Source organism: Megascapheus bottae, chromosome 4 (genome assembly GCF_031878675.1).
Source record: "Megascapheus bottae isolate mThoBot1 chromosome 4, mThoBot2.hap1, whole genome shotgun sequence".
Classification (NCBI taxonomy): Eukaryota; Metazoa; Chordata; class Mammalia; order Rodentia; family Geomyidae; genus Megascapheus; species Megascapheus bottae.
In genome coordinates, this window is record NC_143512.1 from 66,414,784 (window position 1) to 66,432,976 (window position 18,193).

General features: G+C 40.5%; 1 protein-coding gene across 1 annotated transcript in view; it reads left to right on the plus strand.

The window, feature by feature from the left end:
• Adamts12 (ADAM metallopeptidase with thrombospondin type 1 motif 12) overlaps positions 1 to 18,193 on the plus strand; it is a 220,095-nt gene that overhangs the window by 53,212 nt on the left and 148,690 nt on the right. Inside the window, exon 3 of the mRNA XM_090332079.1 lies at positions 13,566 to 13,716. Within this exon, the coding sequence (XP_090188205.1) occupies positions 13,566 to 13,716 (151 nt within the window). The remainder of the gene's footprint in view (positions 1 to 13,565; positions 13,717 to 18,193) is intronic.

The following is an 18,193-nucleotide window of genomic DNA, read 5'->3' on the forward strand; positions in this document are numbered from 1 at the left end:
AGGACATGGTTGTTTTCAGTTGTCTAGTACCTAGAACACTCCCTTGCTCAGTAAATGTTTAATTCAAGTGGATGAACTAGGAGGAAATAGCCCCATCCCTGTCCCATTTCCCTCTGCCTCTGTGAGGTGTAGAGGGGGAAAAAAATGTAAGCTCCTTTTCCACCCAGGGGACTTTTGTAGCCAGTACTGGCTGAGAGTACAGGACAGGGATCAGGATGTTGACTTTCTTCAGGTTATTCGAATAGGTGGCTGGAGTTAAAAACATTACCCTATATCTTCATTGCTTTTTGACTCCAATGGAGGGAATTGTAACTCCTCCTTATGCACTAGGCTTTATGCAAATGCTACCAATTTTGTCAAGAGATACTGAACAGTGACAGGAATTTCAGTCAGCTTGCTAGGGAGGTGTAGAAACCTTTCTGACTCAATGAAGGCAGTCATTGTAACTTTGTTGAACCCCTATCCATGTTCTCTACAAAGCCATCTTCCACCTGACAGTAGGAACTTTTTAGCCTTTATCTTACCAACTTGACTATTTGGAAGTGTAAATTTGACAATCAATAAAATAAAGCAATAGGAAATGAGTAAAAATGCCATTTTAAAATGTTTCCTATATACTCCTGCCAAAGGAATTGTTTCAAAGGAAAAGACATTCCTACTTTAAAGGAGGAAGATGTATGGTCTTACAACCACTGAATTGCAAAGGTTTTAAGGACCCTTTCACCACAGAGGACCTGTATCTAGGCACAAATGGATAGGATTGCGTTCTGATCTTAACAAAACAGTCCTTTTGGGGCCGGGAGTTTGGCCCCAAAAGTGCTTGCCTAGCATGCACGAAGACCCGGGTTCGATTCCTCGGTACCACATACATAGAAAAAAGCCAGAAGTGGTGCTGAGGCTCAAGTGGTAGAGCTCTAGCCTTGAGAAAGTCCAAGGACAGTGCTCAGGCCCTGAGCTGAAGCCCAGGACTGGCAAAAAAAAAAAAAAGAAACAAAACAGTCCTTTTGGTACTGACCTCAGTTCATAATTATCACTAAAGATGGGGGACTTCTGGCTCGAAATGTGGCTCAGCGGTACAGTGCTTACCTAGCATATATGAAACCCTGGGTTCAATTTCTCATTACCACATAAATGAAAAACAGAAATGGTGCTGTGGCTCAAGTGATAGAGTGCTAGCCTTGAGCAAAAGAAGCTTAGGGACAGAGCCCAGGCCCTGAGTTCAAGACCCCAGGACTGGCAAAAGATTGGGGAACTGGCCCTGCGTGGTGGCTCATGCCTGTAATCCAAGCTACTCAGGAGGCTGAGATCTAAGGATCAAGGTTCAAATACAGCCCAGGCACAAAAGGACCTGAGAGTCTTATCTCCAATTAACCTCTAGAAAAAATAGGGAGTGGGGCTTGGCTCAAGGGTAGGGCAGTAACCTTGAGCTGAAGAGCTCAGGGACAATACTCAGGCCCAAGGGTAGGGTACTAGCCTTGAGCTCAAGTGCTCAGGGACAGCTCTAGACCTAGTTCAAGCCCTATAACCGCCTCCCACACCACACACACAAAGATAGAAGAACTGGCAATCTTGACTGGTGTATGGCTTTGGAGATGGACCAGAGAGATGTGATTAAATGAAGGTCTGAAAATTGTTCTTCCCAGAGAAATATTTATCCCATCTTGCCCTGCCACAATGCTGATTGTTCCTTAGATTGCAAAACCCCTTTCCCTCCCCCTTCTCCACATCTTTCATCTCCTCCTCCTCTCCTCCTGCTGCTCCTCCTCCTCCTTCTCCTCCTCTTCCTCCTCCTGGCTGGCTTCAAGCTCTTATCCTCTAACCTAAACTTCACACTGGACTGAGATAACAGGCCTGTGTGCTCACTTCTTGAGCTGTTTTTTAAAATTTTTCTGATCACAAGAGTCATCTATTTTGCTTCTTAATTTTGAATACACTAATACAATGTTAAGTGATTACTTTTTACACTCATGTTTTAAAATGAAATTAGAAGAAAATGGATTTTTTTTCAATGTTTAGCATTGCATACTTCCAGTTTTTGCTATGGATTCGAGTAAAAACAATCCAAAATGAGATTCAATTGGAGTCAGGACAAGCCTTGGTACATCTGGGCTTTAATAAACAAGTAGGAGTTTACTGTCTGGAAAAGAAGAACACAGAAGCAACCGGATTCATCTCTCGGTTGGCATTTCAGTTGTAGTCTTTCGCGTCACAGTGTCTGAGCAGATACCATTCTCTAACATGTGGCTGCGGCAGCTGTTCAGTTGGCTTGTTGTTTCCATTTGACTGGCAGTTAGGCCTATTTTGAAGCTTCCTGATTGGACTGGTAAATGTGTCATGGATCCCTGGTTTAGCTAGCCCCTTAGAGCTTGTTAGAAATACAGACTCCCAACCTCACCCAGAGGCTCTGAACCAGAACATTTAGTGAGACGTCTATGCAATGCTTATGTACATGAAATGAGTCAAACACTAGATTACATGACACTCCGACATTATTCTCAGTTCAATTTTAAGAGAAAAAAAAGGTGAGAATATATATATGTATAGATGCTTACAGGTAAGTGTGTGTGTGTGTGTGTGTGTGTGTGTGTGTGCACTGAACTGAGAATATCCTTCTTCTTACCTCAAAATGCAAAATCTCATGGTCTGAATGTCTTCCCTAAACTTGTGCCTCTGGCTGTGCTATTCATTTTCTCCCACTTGCTATTATGAATGCACTGTTTTAGATAGGACATTTGAATTAGGGGCTAAGACTGAATTTTTGACAATAGTCCTCTCTTCTCTTGTCAATATCATTTTCAAGAAGATGGAAACATAATTCTCATGCACATAAATATAGTGAGAACTTGGGAAAGTTTAGTGAAGTCATTAAAGAGTAAATCAGTGAGAGAATACAAGCAGGGCAGAAACTATAGTTACAATAAAATGCAAAGCTAGGACCACAATGCCAAGAAAAAAAAACAGGACAGGTACAAAGCAAGAAAAATTAACTTTAGGGTTATATTTTCTGCTGATCAATAATTCTTTAAATTTCAACTTGATAGGAATAACTCCAGTCTTCCACAAATTCATTATAACTTCAGAGTCTGGGCTCTCACTGAGGTTAAATAGTAACTTACCTAAGATAAACTGTCAGTAAGCCTATTAGATATTATTCTAGAATAAAGTCAGAATGATTCATATAATTAGTATGTTTACATTCTTTTAAATTATTATTTCAAAGTTTTGGATGATTTTAAATAACCTTCTGTATAATCATACTTAGAAATTAAACACTATGGTTCTCGTATGTGCGAGTACTCCTAAAGTCTGTCATTTGGTATTGAATTAATTTAGACGTGAAGCCTGTATTTTAGTTGCATGGTTCATGTACTCTTCCAGGGCTCTCTCTGGATCAAGTAGACTGATTCAAGTAGTCGTCACGCTGCTCAATGCAGAGAGACAAGTCTTGAATCTTGAGATGATATTGAATTAAAAGTAATCAACAGCAAAACTTCTGTGTTTAAAAGAATGAGGAAGAATAGGCACCAGAGACTGAATCAAAACCAGCACAATGTTCAGGAATCCTGAGTGACTTAACTTTTTATGCCTAGGTAGTTTGGCAAAATCTTTTCAGCTACCCAAAAGATTTTATTCTAAAACTTTAAAGTGCTGTACTACCATTCCTTCTCCAAGGCTCAGATCACACACACACACACACACACACACACACACACACACACACACACACACGCACGCACGCACTCACACAGTTCTTTTCCAGCACTAGTACAGGGCCTCTGGCTTGCTGGCTTGCTTGTTTACTTGTATACAATTAGTAGTCAACCACTTGAGCCAGGCCTCCAGCTCAGCTTTTTTGTTACTTTATTGGAGATAAAATTTCTTAGACCTTTCTGTATCATTTATTCGGCATCTGTCATTGAATGTGTCTTTGTTGAGCTCTCCACAGCATGTATTGGGCAGCTTTCTAAATGGCATAGATGTAGGTAATATTGAACCGAATAGAGAAAAATCCCTGGCTTGGGCTTAGTAAACCCAAGGCCTTGGGTTGGATCCCAGTACAGCAAAAAGATGAAGTGATTTAAAAAATCAAAATAAAGCAACCAAAAACCCCTCCTACCATGGAGCTGAAATTACAAAGATTAACATTAGCCAAAATTAAACTACTAAATATATGCCTACATATGAAATATATTGGGCGCTTTGAATAAAAAATAAAGGAAGTAAGGAATATATGTGCACTTCCTATGTGATCAAGGCAGAACTTTATAGAACTTTCTATGTCACATCAGGCATGTATGCGTCCAAGGGTAGGTAGTGAGGGCTGAATTTAAGGAAAGGAAACTTGAGATGCCGCCATTTCAATCAGCTCTTGCTGGCCAAATGTAAAGATGACTCTACATAGATCTCCAAATTTTCCTAACCTCAAGCAGGTTTGATAAACATGTTTGAAGAAAATCTTTATGTTGCCATAAAACCACCACAGAATATTGTGGACATGTAATTATGAGATGTGGTATTATGTAGATTCCCAGATCTGTCCCGGGAGCAGCTGGGTCACAGGCATTTGAGGGTTCTTCCACACTTGCTAGCAGTGTGCAAGTTACAAATACATATACTGAGAGGAAAGACCACATGCCTCCAAAATTTCCCAGTTGGCTCCAGAAAGGCTGCAACAAATCCAAATGGGGCCTCTTGCTCCCTATGGACTCCCAATTTTCCTGTACTCAGTTCCAAATTGCAAGTCATAAAGCACAGGAGGCCATTTCCTCTTCAATGCCCTTGAGGTCAACCACAATGTTCTGAGAAGGTCACTTCAGAACTTTTGGAACTAAAGACATCTTTAAAACCATGAGGTCACAGTGACAGTGCATGTGACTTTGTTGGATTCCCCAGGCATGAGATTACCAGTAAGAAAACAGTATTGTTGTGATTTATACAAAAATACATTATTGTGACTATAAAGCTGAAATCAATCTTCTACTTGCAGATTCATGCATACAGTTCATTCTATTTATGAGAGGAAAGCAGAGCAGATTCTGCATTCAGCTGCAAAACCAAGAGCCACGTGGTCTGGTGACTTTACATGACATGACTCTGTGTCTCCTCCTAGTTCAAGGAGCTTCCCTTCTGTCCAGTGTTCTTATCTCTCACGGTCTTCTCAAGATTCCAAATTGATTAATATCTCAGGACTTCCTGTTTTCTAATTTTTCTTTCCAGTAGAAAAGGAACTGTATTTCAACCATAACAAACTTGGCATTCCTTCTGAGTAGTTATTGTGTTGATGTTGGCTAAATTCTTTGGGTCGAGATGAAGTTAAAAAATTTTAAGTTCTTTGAAATGTGTTAGTCTGAACCAAGTATCTAACATTTCCAGGAAAGAAGGCTCACCTTTCCGTTAATCCCATCTGTCTAGTTATAAGTAATTTTTCATTAAGAGCTTGATACCCATTAGTAAGGGGATCACATGTTTGAGACCACCCTGGGCTATTTTGTAAGACTGTCTCAAAATTCCCCTACCTCAAGAAAACAAAAAGAACCACCCCCAATTCTGGTTATCATCTCTCCTCCTTTTACTTTTAATGTTCATTGCTTTCATTTCTTACTGCTGAACCTAAGAAGCTGCCACAAACCACGTAGCTGCCACAATCCAACCTTACTGTGTTACAGTTCTAGAAGTCTGTAGTTCAAAATGAGTTTCAGGGATCCAAGATCAAGACATTCCTTTTGGAGACTCAGGGGTAATTCATTTCCTGGGCTTTTCCAGATCCTTCAGGTTACTTGCATGCCATGATGCACAGACCCATTTATCCTTCAACACAAGCAACACAGAACCCCCCTTTATTACATGGTCCTCTCTCAGGGTCTGTCTGATCTGTGAGCCTTTTCCATTTACAATTTACAGTGGTTTTAGGTACAGACATCTTTGATGTCATCTTTGATGCCTGCCACAATGTGCTGTCTTATGATTTCATTGTCTCTTTTTTTTATCAATGTCTATTTTATGAGATAATTTGTAATGACTTGCTTTATCATATTCAGTTTTTAAAACCATTATTGTTAGGTCGTTGTTGATATTTGAACTCAGGGACTTGTATTTTTTTTCAATTGCTTGGTTGGTTTATGTTCTATCCCCTAAGCCAAACCTCTAGCCCTGTTTTTGCTGGGTATTTCGGAAGTAGAGTCTAGCTAGGTTTATAGATCTCAGTCCTCATCACCATCAACCTTCAGTGTATTAAATGTTTCTGAACACAATGATAAGTAGGACACTATTTTATTATCAAAAAAGATTTATAACAAATTATAGCTAAAGCCTATACTATGCTCTAAAAGCAAAGGCATGGAAATAAAAAATACTTTAAATTATTTCAAATAATAAAATTAAATTGCAGGCCCTATAAATGAGTGTGATTATATTCTGTATAGTAACTACATATTGTATTTTCACATACTAAACACTACAAAACATGCAAAATATAATTGTGTGTCATCTCTGAAATATGATAGAAAATGAGTATTCTGGCTATTCTGATTAGTGTAGTTTGGGATGCTTTGAAATAGTGATTTCAGTAATCCCAAAGCCTCTCATAGTTATTATTACCCTTTATCTAACAATTGTATTAAAAATAACCCCTCTAGTTTTAGAGATGTGCTTTTCAGAAATGCCAGATTTCGCCAGTCTAAAGTTAGATGCTGGCACAAAGAAGAGGCAGAAACCAGTGGCAGTCCATTCTAGGACTAGTGGGTGGATACTTCCAGGCAATAGCTCCAAGAAAGAGAAGAAGCTCATCAAAAGAAGGAAGACCACATAATAAGAAGAGTAGGTAGAAATTTGATAAGAAACAAAAGACATTAAAAAAAAGAAAAAAATGGCTGGATATGGTAGCACATGCCTATAATTTATTTGGTAGGTAGACACTAGGGAGATCATGGTGCAAGTCCAGCTTGGAAGATAAGTTGCTGAGAACTCATCTCAACAAATACATTGAGTGTAGTGGTCACATATGTTTAATGCAGATATGTGAGAATAGCAATACAGAAGGAGAGAAATCAGCCTGCCAGAAAGACTTGCAGCACTGTTTACAATTGCCATATGATGGAATCAGTTGCATTGTCCAACAACAGATGAATGCATAAAGAAAATATGATATACATACTTTAGGATATTATAAGATACATAAAGAGAAATCAAGTCATTTGTGGGAAAATGGATGCAACTGGAGAACATTATACTGAGCATGACAAATCAAATTCATAAAGCAAAATATCATATCTTTTCCACTAATATGTAGAAATTAGACCTAAAATCATCGACGTGCATGGACATGCACATACATGAATATAAATGGAGATATAAACATACCTCATTAAGTGGATATATATCAGTTACATAACTATATAAGAATAAACAGAGCACATTCTACTAAGGAACTACATAGGAGGTAAAAAAGAATGACAAAAGTAATAAAGGTAAATAATTTTGAAATACATTTGAAAGAAGATAAGCACAGTCAAGACAGATTGTTATAATTATGAACATTTGAAAAAGGAAAGAAAATGAAATATTAAACTTCAAGGAGCATGAGATTATCCATTTTTTTAAAAAAAATCTATTCGTTGTGTCTTTGTCATCTACTCCCCAAATTCTGAAACTCATAATTTTGTATTTTTTAAAAAATTTGATTATAAAGGTGATGTACAGTTACATAAGTCAGACAAAGAGTACATTTCTTTTTGAATGATTTCACCCCTTCCCTCACTCTCTCCCAGTTTTTTCCTCTCTGCAGTTCATTTGCACATTCCGTGTCATCTTACGGAAAAAACAACACTCTTTGTTAAGCGCCACCAAGAGACAAGTCATTTGTATTAGACCAAATTTTTGCCAGAGCAATTTCTTAGCACTGTTTCTGAATAAAATATATGCCAGGCCTTGTGGTGAGTGTTTCCTGATGACGTGACATTTATTCCTGTCAGAAGTGACAGGTGTCCATGCCCGTTCCTGACCCACATGACACAGGAAGGCCACTTGGGATGTGAAGGAGAGTTCAAAGCTCAAAGACCCAGGTTCTCCAATCCTATCAGTGCTTTTGCATCTGCAAGATGCGATCCATTAATTTAGTGGAGCCAAATTTAAAATAAACAAAATAGGACAAAGGAATGAAGTGTCTCTACCTACCTTTCGTGCAGAAGAAAATGGAAGTACTGTTTGCTAAAATGTCGTGTGCTGGGGTTGTGTACTTTTCTTGAGTAGGTCACATGGTCCTGTAACCTTCTTGACTCTTCATCCTTTAATTTCATTTTGGTAACTCATTCCCATGCCCACCCCTGAGTGTGTTGAGAACAAATAAACATAAGCTTTGTAGTTGAATACAATACAAAACTGTAAATACAAAATGATTCTCTTGCTGGGCACTTGTGGTTCATACCTGTAATCTCAGCTACTCAGGAGGCTGAGATCTGAAGATTGAGGTTCAAAGCCAGCCCAGGCAGGAGAATCTGTAGGACTCTTATCTCCAACTAACCACCAGCAAACCAGAAATGGTGCTGTGGCTCAAGGTGGTAGAGCACTAACCTTGAACAGAAGAGTTCAGGGACAGTACCCAGACTCCAAGTGTAAGCCCCATAACTGACAAAAAATTATCTTAATTCTGCAGATTGAAAATGAAAATCAAGGGCTACATTCCTTCGGGCAAAATGGCTGCTTTTCTGTTCTTCCCTTGCTCTGTTTCTCAGGGGCTGACAATCAACTGAGCCCTCCACCTAACGCCATACAAGGTTGGCTCCTTCTTCCAGGCCTCAGAACTATTTCCCAAATGCCTTTCCTGTCAGCCTCAAGTGGACGGACGGTCTTACCATTTTCTTTAAGAAGGTATTGACTCAGCTACTCTTTTTTTCTTCTGGTGATTATGACTATCTTCATATAAGGAAAAAAATATTTGCTCCTTACAGATCTCTCACATAGTGAGAAAAGGCAACATGGAAACAGTTTTCTGTCATAAGGCTAAATCCACCATAATGGCATTCTGCTCCCTATGGGGAAAGTACTTTCACTTCTCCAGGCCAGCTCTGTCCCATTGTTCTCTCAAAGAGCACATTCCCTGGGCTTCCAGTGTGCTAGCGATTTCTTCCCCTTCCTTTTTATTGGGCTCCTCATTATCTGGAACAGTAAACATGAGTACGTGGATTGTTACTAAGAGAGACTTTAAAAAAGCAGAAACAAATTCTGAACAGGAGAATACTTTCAATAGATTACTGGTAGAAGGAAAGGCAGGCAGAAATGACCCAATATCAAGACTTGGTAAGGTGGTGTTTCCTGTCTGGGCACATGCACACCCGTTCCCAAGGGTATTGTCGGAGAAAAGTTCCACAGAGTGCTTTGGTTGCTACAGTGCCTTTTAGCTGGTGTTCTCTGGTTTTGCTGGCTTATGGAGGAATGCAGACTGAAATGTAATGAAAGTCACTTCTTTATTTCTGGGTATAGTTTTGTTAGTGTTCTTCAGCCTTTGTAGCAGGAGCTTCTTTGAGATTATTTCTGTTTTCTTTCATTTTTCTATTTTTTTTCCATTTTCTCCTTGGAACAAGATGATTTCACTTTATTTCACATTCCAAGTCCAAAATACTTCTTCAACATCCATCAAGATGTTGTGCAGATTTCCCGTAGACCTCAAATTCAGAGAGATGTTTTTTACAACCTGTAATCAACAATTGTCATAGGTGACAATGTTTGTGACGAAGGCAAACTAAAGGTTTACCAGTAGTTCCTGACATCTTTTATGTTAGGCTAATTGGGAGGAAGGAAGAGATAAATAATCCAGCATTGCATGAAGTAAGTTCAGCTGTTTGTAAAGCAAGATGCATATGTTTCCCTTGTCCCAAGCCTAGATGCTCCCTGAGCAGATTCCTAACTCACACTAGACTCACTGAATCATGGAAAAACTCTTAGTTACTTGTATTTCCAGTCTTCTCATTATGCAATTCTGTTCTACATCGAAAGTAGAGATCCCCTGATCCAGTATATTCTTCTCTTTAGTGATTGCATCTTCACTTTCTAAATGTCCTCTTTTTAATAGCCTGAAAAGCTATGGTTTCATCTTTCCTCTGAAAGCCAATAGTTAGTAAATCTGTAGAGAAGAAATTTAGGAATTTGTAACAGAATATGTACTTAACATAAGTTCCAAGTGTGATCAAGTGAGAAACAGAGTTGATTAAGAAGTCCTTAATTGAGCAGAACATTTTCTGTTAGACCCCAAGACTATTTGTAAAGATAAATAGTGTGCTAACCACACTGGAAGAGAAGAAAATGGCTAAGTTCATCTCAGGAAATAAGCTATCACGGCGAGAAAGTCTAGAGAAACATTCCCTGGTACCAGCATCAATGTAGGGTGAATTTTATATATTAATTCATTCAGTTCTTCGTGTAAATCTTCTAGAGGGAAAACATGTTCTCATCATCTTTTCACAGATGAAGACCTTGATACTCAGAGATCAAATTGCTTGGGGAAAGCTATATTGCTTGTTAATGTTGGAGCTGACAGTTGAATTCAGGTCTGTCCTCAAAATCTGCCTTTTTCTTCTGCAAGAAAACAAACTGTGGTCTAGATTCTCATTCTCTTAGCAAATTAATAATAATAATAATAATAATAATAATAATAATAATAAGGCCAGGAGATGCCATCTATGACTGACTTAAAGCCTTGACAATTAAATCAACTACAGGACACAGCCAACTCACTTGCAGAAATACTAGTTCAGGAATTAGGCTTGATTCTTCATGAGAAACACCCTGAAAATTGACCTTCCAGGATGAGTTTTCCCCAGACCATGGCTGGAAGTCTAAGTCTCTACCAGAAGGAAGAAATTAATCCTGCCTCTTCAGACCTCACTACACAGCTCATTGTCTACTGAGTCAGTTACCACAGATTCCCCATAGTTCTGTGTGGCATCCTCCAGCCCTGCTTTGTGGAAAGGTGATTGCAGGGAGGATGAAGCAGGATTCTCACTCATTGCCTGCTCACTGGTGAGGTCCATACACCTCACAGTCAGAATAGTTGCTTCTGGAGCTGTGGAGAAAGATCAAATTGGAATTGGAAAGTTAGAGTTGGAAGGTGATTTTCCTGGAATGGAGTCTGCCATGAGGGTTTTCGTATTATTCCTTCCTTATCCTGCCAACATCCAATCGGGACTGAGACTTGGAATTAAGTATAGGCTTGAAACAAATTTCTTGGTATTCCAAATCCGGGATAAGTTACCTTGGGGAGATATTATTGGCTGGTTGGGAGTGAGGGGTGGAAGGGAATCTCTCTCTGTCTCTCTGTTTCTGTCTCTGTTTCTGTCTCTGTCTCTGTCTCTCTCTGTCTCTGTCTCTGTCTCTCTCCGTCTCTGTCTCTCTCCCTCTTTCTTCCTCTCTCTGTGTCTCTGTGTCTCTCTCTGTCTGTCTCTCTGTCTCTCTGTCTCTGTCTGTCTCTCTGTCTCTGTTTATAATTTAATGAAAATGATTAGGTGAGTTAATTTCCAAAAGAGAGTTAGCAATGTGCTGAGTGAACTGAACAGATACGGACAGGAAGAAAAGTAAGCCATGGAGGAGAGATGACAGGCAAAATTGCCATCTCAGAGCTCCAGCCAGAGAGGCTCTACCAAGGCTCTTCTGAACAGACCAAAGGTCCTTGGCAAGTTCCACATTTTTCCCCAGTCTCATTCCTCTTCTCCTTTAAAGGTGTAAGAGAAGTGAGCAGATTTCAGGGAAGGCTGGCATGGAAAAATGCTTCCTTTGATCCCAAGCCAGAATTGGTAACAGAGGAAAGTGAGTTTGGGGGCAGCTTGTTTCAGGCCAATTGTGGAGTCAGCCCTTCTTTGGCAACAAGTCAGAGGCAATTTCTTCCAGTATGACCTGGCTCCTGATAGCTAAAAAGAAACCAGTCAACCAGGACCACCTGGGTACCAGATGTACAAAGCTCTGTATGGATGTGTTGGACTTGCTTAGCTGAAACCTTCCCAACTCTCCTGGCGTCTTCCATTCTTGACATACTCAGGGTCTTGGAGCCAGCAGCAGTCTTCTGCTTCCTCTCCTTTTACCACTTGCCAGCTCTCCTGGGTCTCATCCAGCCATCGAGAGATACTAAGGTGGAATAGGTGATTTACATGTGTACACTGTCAAGGCTTACCTTGTGGGGGAAGACTAGTGGAAGGAAGCCTTAAGGAAAATGTGTGGGTTTTGGTCTCTCACCCCTATTGTCTGTCTACTGAATGAATATTGATTGTATTTCCAAGTAGAGGCCAATCTCTTTCTTCTGCATCACTTGGGTCTAAATTTTGAATGTGGTGATATCCTGCCTCCTTGGTGGGTTTTTCCTTCAACGATCTCAGTATTGAGTTGGTGGCAGCCATCCCTGAGGAGTCTTGGACTTTTGCTTTGTTTCCACGGAACAAATGAGCCTTGTTAGCCACAGGCCAATGGTCTCCCCTTTGCCTGGTCTCTGACTCACTGCAGGAGTGGAACATGGAATGCCACTCAGAATCCATGTCTGACGATTTTATTACAATTATTTTATACCATTCCTTGAGCTTTGGAGGCTCTTCCTGTCCACAGGTTCTTTTCAGAGAAAGATTCTGAGAAAACCTTTTCATGTCTTCTAAAACATTGTGAGCATAAACACAAATTGCAGCATAAACACTATTGCAGTTGCTAAAGTATTAACCCTCTGTGTTGTAAAACAACTTGATGGAACGTACTTCTATAGCTTCTATTTTCTCCTCCTAACCTCCCAGTGAGGTTGAGGCATTGCTTCCCTTTATAGATGAGGGTGTGATGGCTCACAGATTCAGTGGATTCTGTCGAAGGTCACACAACTATTCTCATGATTCCCAGTAAATTGCTTTGCTGTTCTACTATCCTTGTTATTACAGATATTATAAGTAAGGTAGGAGTGGCCCATGCCAGTAACTCTAGCTACTCAGGAGGATGAGATCTAGAGTATCATAGTTTGAGGATAGCCTGGGAAAGAAAGTTTGCTAATCTCCATCTTCTAAATAACCAGCAAAACTCAGGGCTGAAAAAAATGGGTCCTAAGACAGAGAACCAGCCTAGCAAACTTGAAGCCCTAGGTTTAAACCCCAGTATTATGAAAAGGTATTTTAAGGACAGATCCATGATTCCCCAACATCGAATAACCATGGTTATAGACACATTTCATCTAAGTTATTTGCATGTATGATATCAAAGGCACACTCTGAAAGCACTGGCTTTAGGGTTTCCAACGAGGATCCGTATCCATATAATGTTTTTTGTTGTTGTTGTTTTTTTTTTTTTACCAGTCCTGGGCTTGAGCTCAGGGCCTGAACACTGTCCTTGGATTTTCTCAAGGCTAGAGCTCTACCACTTGAGCCTCAGCACCACTTCCGGCTTTTCTATGTATGTGGTGCCGAGGAATCGAACCCGGGTCTTCATGCATGCTAGGCGAGCACTTTAACCACTAGGCCAAACTCCCGGCCCCTCTATATAATGTTTTATTTCACTCACTTTCATTGCATAGAGTTGATTAATTTAGACTTTCTTATTGGGTTTACTTACAGACTGGCATTTTCCACCTACCCCATGGAGACTTCTTCATCGAGCCTGTTAGAAAGCATCCACCAACAGAGGAAGGACACCAGCCTCATGTCGTGTACAGGAGGCGGAGACGGAGTGTTACGGGAACAGAGAAGCCTGTGTGTGGATTAAAAGGTATGATTTTAAAATCCTCTCAGGCTAAGGCCTTTGCTCTTTTCATTGGTTTTTAAAGCAGACCTTCTTAAGTCTGTTAGCTCTTCTCAGTTCTTTTGATGGAAATTATGACCCTTGTATATATAAATCACTTATTTCTATTCATGTATTCGTGTGTGTGTGTGTGTGTGTGTGTGTGTGTGTGTGTGTGTGTGTGTGTGTGTGTGTTGATACTGGGGCCTGAACTCATGGCTTGCTGCTCTTGCTTGGCTTTTTCTCAAGTCTGGCATTCTACCCCTTGAGCCATACCACCAGTTGTAGTTTTTTTATTATTTAGTTGATCACAACAGTCTTTCTGACTGTTTTGTCTTTGCTGTTTTCAAATCATGATCCTTGGAGCTCAAGGATTATAACATGAGCCACTGCTAGTGCTTGGATTCTTTGTCTTCTTAATCAGCATCCCTACCACATTGGTTGATGATACAAGCAAGGTACTGATACTGGTAAATTCATTTGTCTTGTTTTATATTGATGCATATCTGTAATTCTATCACTAAGATGACTGGCACAGGAGTATCACAAATTTGAGGTCAACCTGAGCAAGACTGTATCTTGAAAAAAAATGCAGTGACATAGGAAAAAAATTCCTAAACTATCTGTGAGGGAAATAAAGGTGTAGTGGTTTTCAGTATGAACATTGTTGTAGTGTAGTAGCATGGGATGTTACAGCTCATCACACTTATCTATTTAAATGTTTGTACTGAAATGGTATGTGAGAAGAAACTGAAAAACTTGTCAACATGTCATTAGAGATGAATGCAGAGACGATGTCCTTCAGGTGCTGTGGTGTGGTTAGAGTTGGCAAGCTGTGTTCCCTGCTCTCATGCTCTGAATACAGATGTGAACCCATGTGCCCTGAGTATGGTCTGACCTCTTGCTCTCTGCCTGTCCTACCTAGTAAAGGTACTTTTTCAGAAATGGACCCAACTTATTTCCTGGCAATCCCACATTCCGTTTACTTCACAGAAAATAAGAAGTACCTATAAAGGACTATTGGAAATTAAAGGCCTTCCCTTACGTATTGCATAGATTCTTCAGGTCAAAAGAGAAAAACAATGTCAAAAAATTGAACAGGTAACAAAGAAACAATATCATTTTATACCTGAAAGATTTGGGGGCCGAGGGCCTGAATGAGAAATAGACAGATGAGAGAATTAGGAAAGGTGGATTGTGATCTGGGTCAAGGGCAATCAGAAATGGATACAAGGCTTAGGGGACAAGAGAGACTACAAACTCTACAGTCCCTATGCTTGATGGCCGCTTTCCTGGAATGCATCTTTATACAAGGAGATGAATGAAAAGATTGTTGGCGAGAACTAGACGGAAATGATTCATGAACACATAAGATTTTTTTTTAAAAAAAGGCAGTTGGTTTTGTTTGCTTACTAAAATCCAAGACCAAGACTGTAAGAGCTCAGAATACCAGAAGCTCCAGGCCAGTTGCTGTGATCCTGAGATGTCCATTCATCCAGTGAAAGGCCTATTTTTCCATGCACAAGTCCTTACAGTCATAATCCTCCTCTTCGCATTTTCTCAACCCTGGGCAGTCTATGTCTCATTCCTTCTTGTCTTCGGGTACCTATGTTTCCAAGCCGATCCAGACACAGTTTCTCTAGGAAATGTGGATCTGCACTGTCAGTCTTCCGTGCTGTACACTGTCCTATGCTGGGCATATTCTGTTTGTTAGCGTGATGGGACCACACCTAGGGTGGGTATAGTTCTGAAGAGCAGTGGGCACAGAAAAAGGCATTCTGGATTGAGAAGGGGTCTTTGAATCATTGTGACTAGTACATCTAATGCTAGAATTATTGAAATTATTTAGAATTTAGAAGCTTATTGGATGGCTTCACTCTTGAGAGAGCCTCTATTTTCTGGACAGATCTTGGTATAGGCGCTAAGTGTTTAAGCAACAACACCTGTCTCATAGTGAAGAGGGATATGAAACAAGAGCAAAGGTAGATAAGGGATGGAACTTATGGCCTGGGGTTGTAGCTCAAGAAAGTACTACTTCCAATTAGTATTTTGGTAAAGAGAAAAGAATGTCTAAAGAGATGAATGTGTGAGAGTGAACGAGTAAATGGATGGATGGATGGATGGACAGATGGATAGACAGAGAGGTTAAAAAATGAATGTCTTTATTTATTCAACAGAGTAGACTCTGAAATACTCAGGACATAGAAGTTAAGTGGAGTTCTTTTACTAGGCAAGACTGCAGAGATGAGGGCATGAGAGACTTTGGGGACAGCAGAGCAGATGTGCTGGCTAGGAGGATCAAAATTAGGGCCGAGCCACCGAGACTGTTGGACACAGCAATCCTACCACATGCTGCTGGTCTTTAAAGCCTCGATACCCATAGTTGTCAGCCTTCTCTGAGCAGAGGGAAGGCAAATTCTCACCTGTTTGTCTAAGTAGATTGTCTTTCAGACAACCTTCCCTATTATAGAGAGTTCTCTAGGAGAACTCACATTCTGCCGTTGAAGGTACCTCTCATCTTCTACCACCGTCACCCTCCTCCCTGCTTCCTTAGAGTTCCTTTGAAGGGTTTTGGGATAGAACTTTGTCCTAGCTGTTCCCTCTGTAAGGAATATTTTTTTCTCCAGGTCTCTTCATACATAGCTCTTGCACATCTCAGTTCCTTGCTCCAAGTTATCCAAATTCTCTAGCACTTTGTAAAACCTATATCCTGCTTCATGTTTTCATTAGCCGAAGCTGATTTACCCACATACTTATTTCTATCTTCCCTCAACTGGAAGCAAGCATCATACAGGCAGCTGCCCCCTTGTTTTCTATGCAGTATTCCCATTCCCAGATCCTGCCATAATAAGTACTTGGTGAGTGCAGAATGGAGTTGGTAAGTAAATAAATAAATCATATATCGCTAGGGATGATTCTGTTGAACTTGTGTCTAGTGTGTGCTGCTAGGCCATATTTTCATATTCAAGTTATGAAACTAAGTGTCTGCCTCTTCGTAATAGTTTCATTGATAAATATTTGTTGGTTGAGCAAGTGGATATTGAGTTTACAGAGGAGGGTGCTGTATGACAGGAGAGAGGCTGTGAATCCAGGTCACTGAGTGGCTGAGGCCAGGCAAATCCACTCTTGGCGGAGGTTGATGTTAACTAAGTATTTGTCCCACAGCTTGATTAATGCCAGTGTTTGGGAAAACAAACATTTCCACCCACCCACACAGTCCCATTTCTGTGCAGCAGCTGCAAACCTCATAAATAACCATGAACTTGTTTCTTGATGGGGAAGAAAGTTTACTAGTTAAATTTTACATCTAATTCTTGAGGAAATTATCAATTACTTTATGTTCTAAATCTTTCCCTCCAAAGGCAGGGAAATGGAGCCCTAAGATGGCTTTCTGGGCCAATAGATCAATGGTAATAAGGTTCTAGAAGTTTTTAAACAGTTGCTTGTGTGTCATTGATTGACCTTGTTTCCTTCCTCCAGAATAATGTTAACTTGTCCAGACATCAGAGGATACAATCTGAATGTGTTGTTAGATGCTACTGTCATGTACTGGCCATTTGGCGGGAAAATAACTTAAAGAAAACTTATGAAACTCACATTTACAAACATAGTAGGAGGATACAGCTGAGGAACTTGATGACATCAACAGGGAGAGACCACTGGATGCCAGTGGCTCACGTCTGTAATTCTAGGCATTCAGGAGGCTGAGATATGAACATCATAGTTTGAAGCTAGCCTGTGCAGGAAAGTCAGTGAGACTCATTTCCAATAAACGACTCTGATAAAGCCTAAAGTAGAGCTGTGGCTCAACAGTTAGAGTGATTACCTTGAGCACAAAGAGGCTCAGGGACAGTGCCCAGGCCCTGAGCTAAAGCCAGGCCAGGACCAGACAGAGAGAGAGAGAGAGAGAGAGAGAGAGAGAGAGAGAGAGAGAGAGAGAGAGAGAGAGAGAGAGAGAGAGAGAGAGAGAGAAGGGGAGGGGAGGGGAGGGGAGGGGAGGGGAGGAGAGGGGAGGGGAGGAGAGAGGGGAGAGGGGAGAGGGGAGAGGGGAGAGGGGAGAGGGGAGAGAGGAGAGAGAGAGAGAGAGAGGAGAGAGGAGAGAGAGAGAGAGAGAGAGAGAGAGAGAGAGAGAGAGAGAGAGAGAGAGAGAGAGGAACCATAATGAAAAGCCATGTCAAAAGAGGCATAGATTCTCAGAATGTTAATTTTCCTGAAATCACAGCTTCAGAATTTTCAGCATTTGAGCAATCATACCGTTTTATGAACTGAATTATATCTTGTCAGATTTAATCTATTGAAGCCCTCCTTTTGCCTCAGAATGTGGTTTGGAGACAGACACTTGAAAGAGGTCAGTGAATTAAAACGCTGTCATTAGGTTGCACCCTACTCTATTATGGCTGCACCTTTGTAGGAGGAAACTTGGACAGACATGTGAAGCAGAAAACATGGAGTGAGGCCTCTTGGT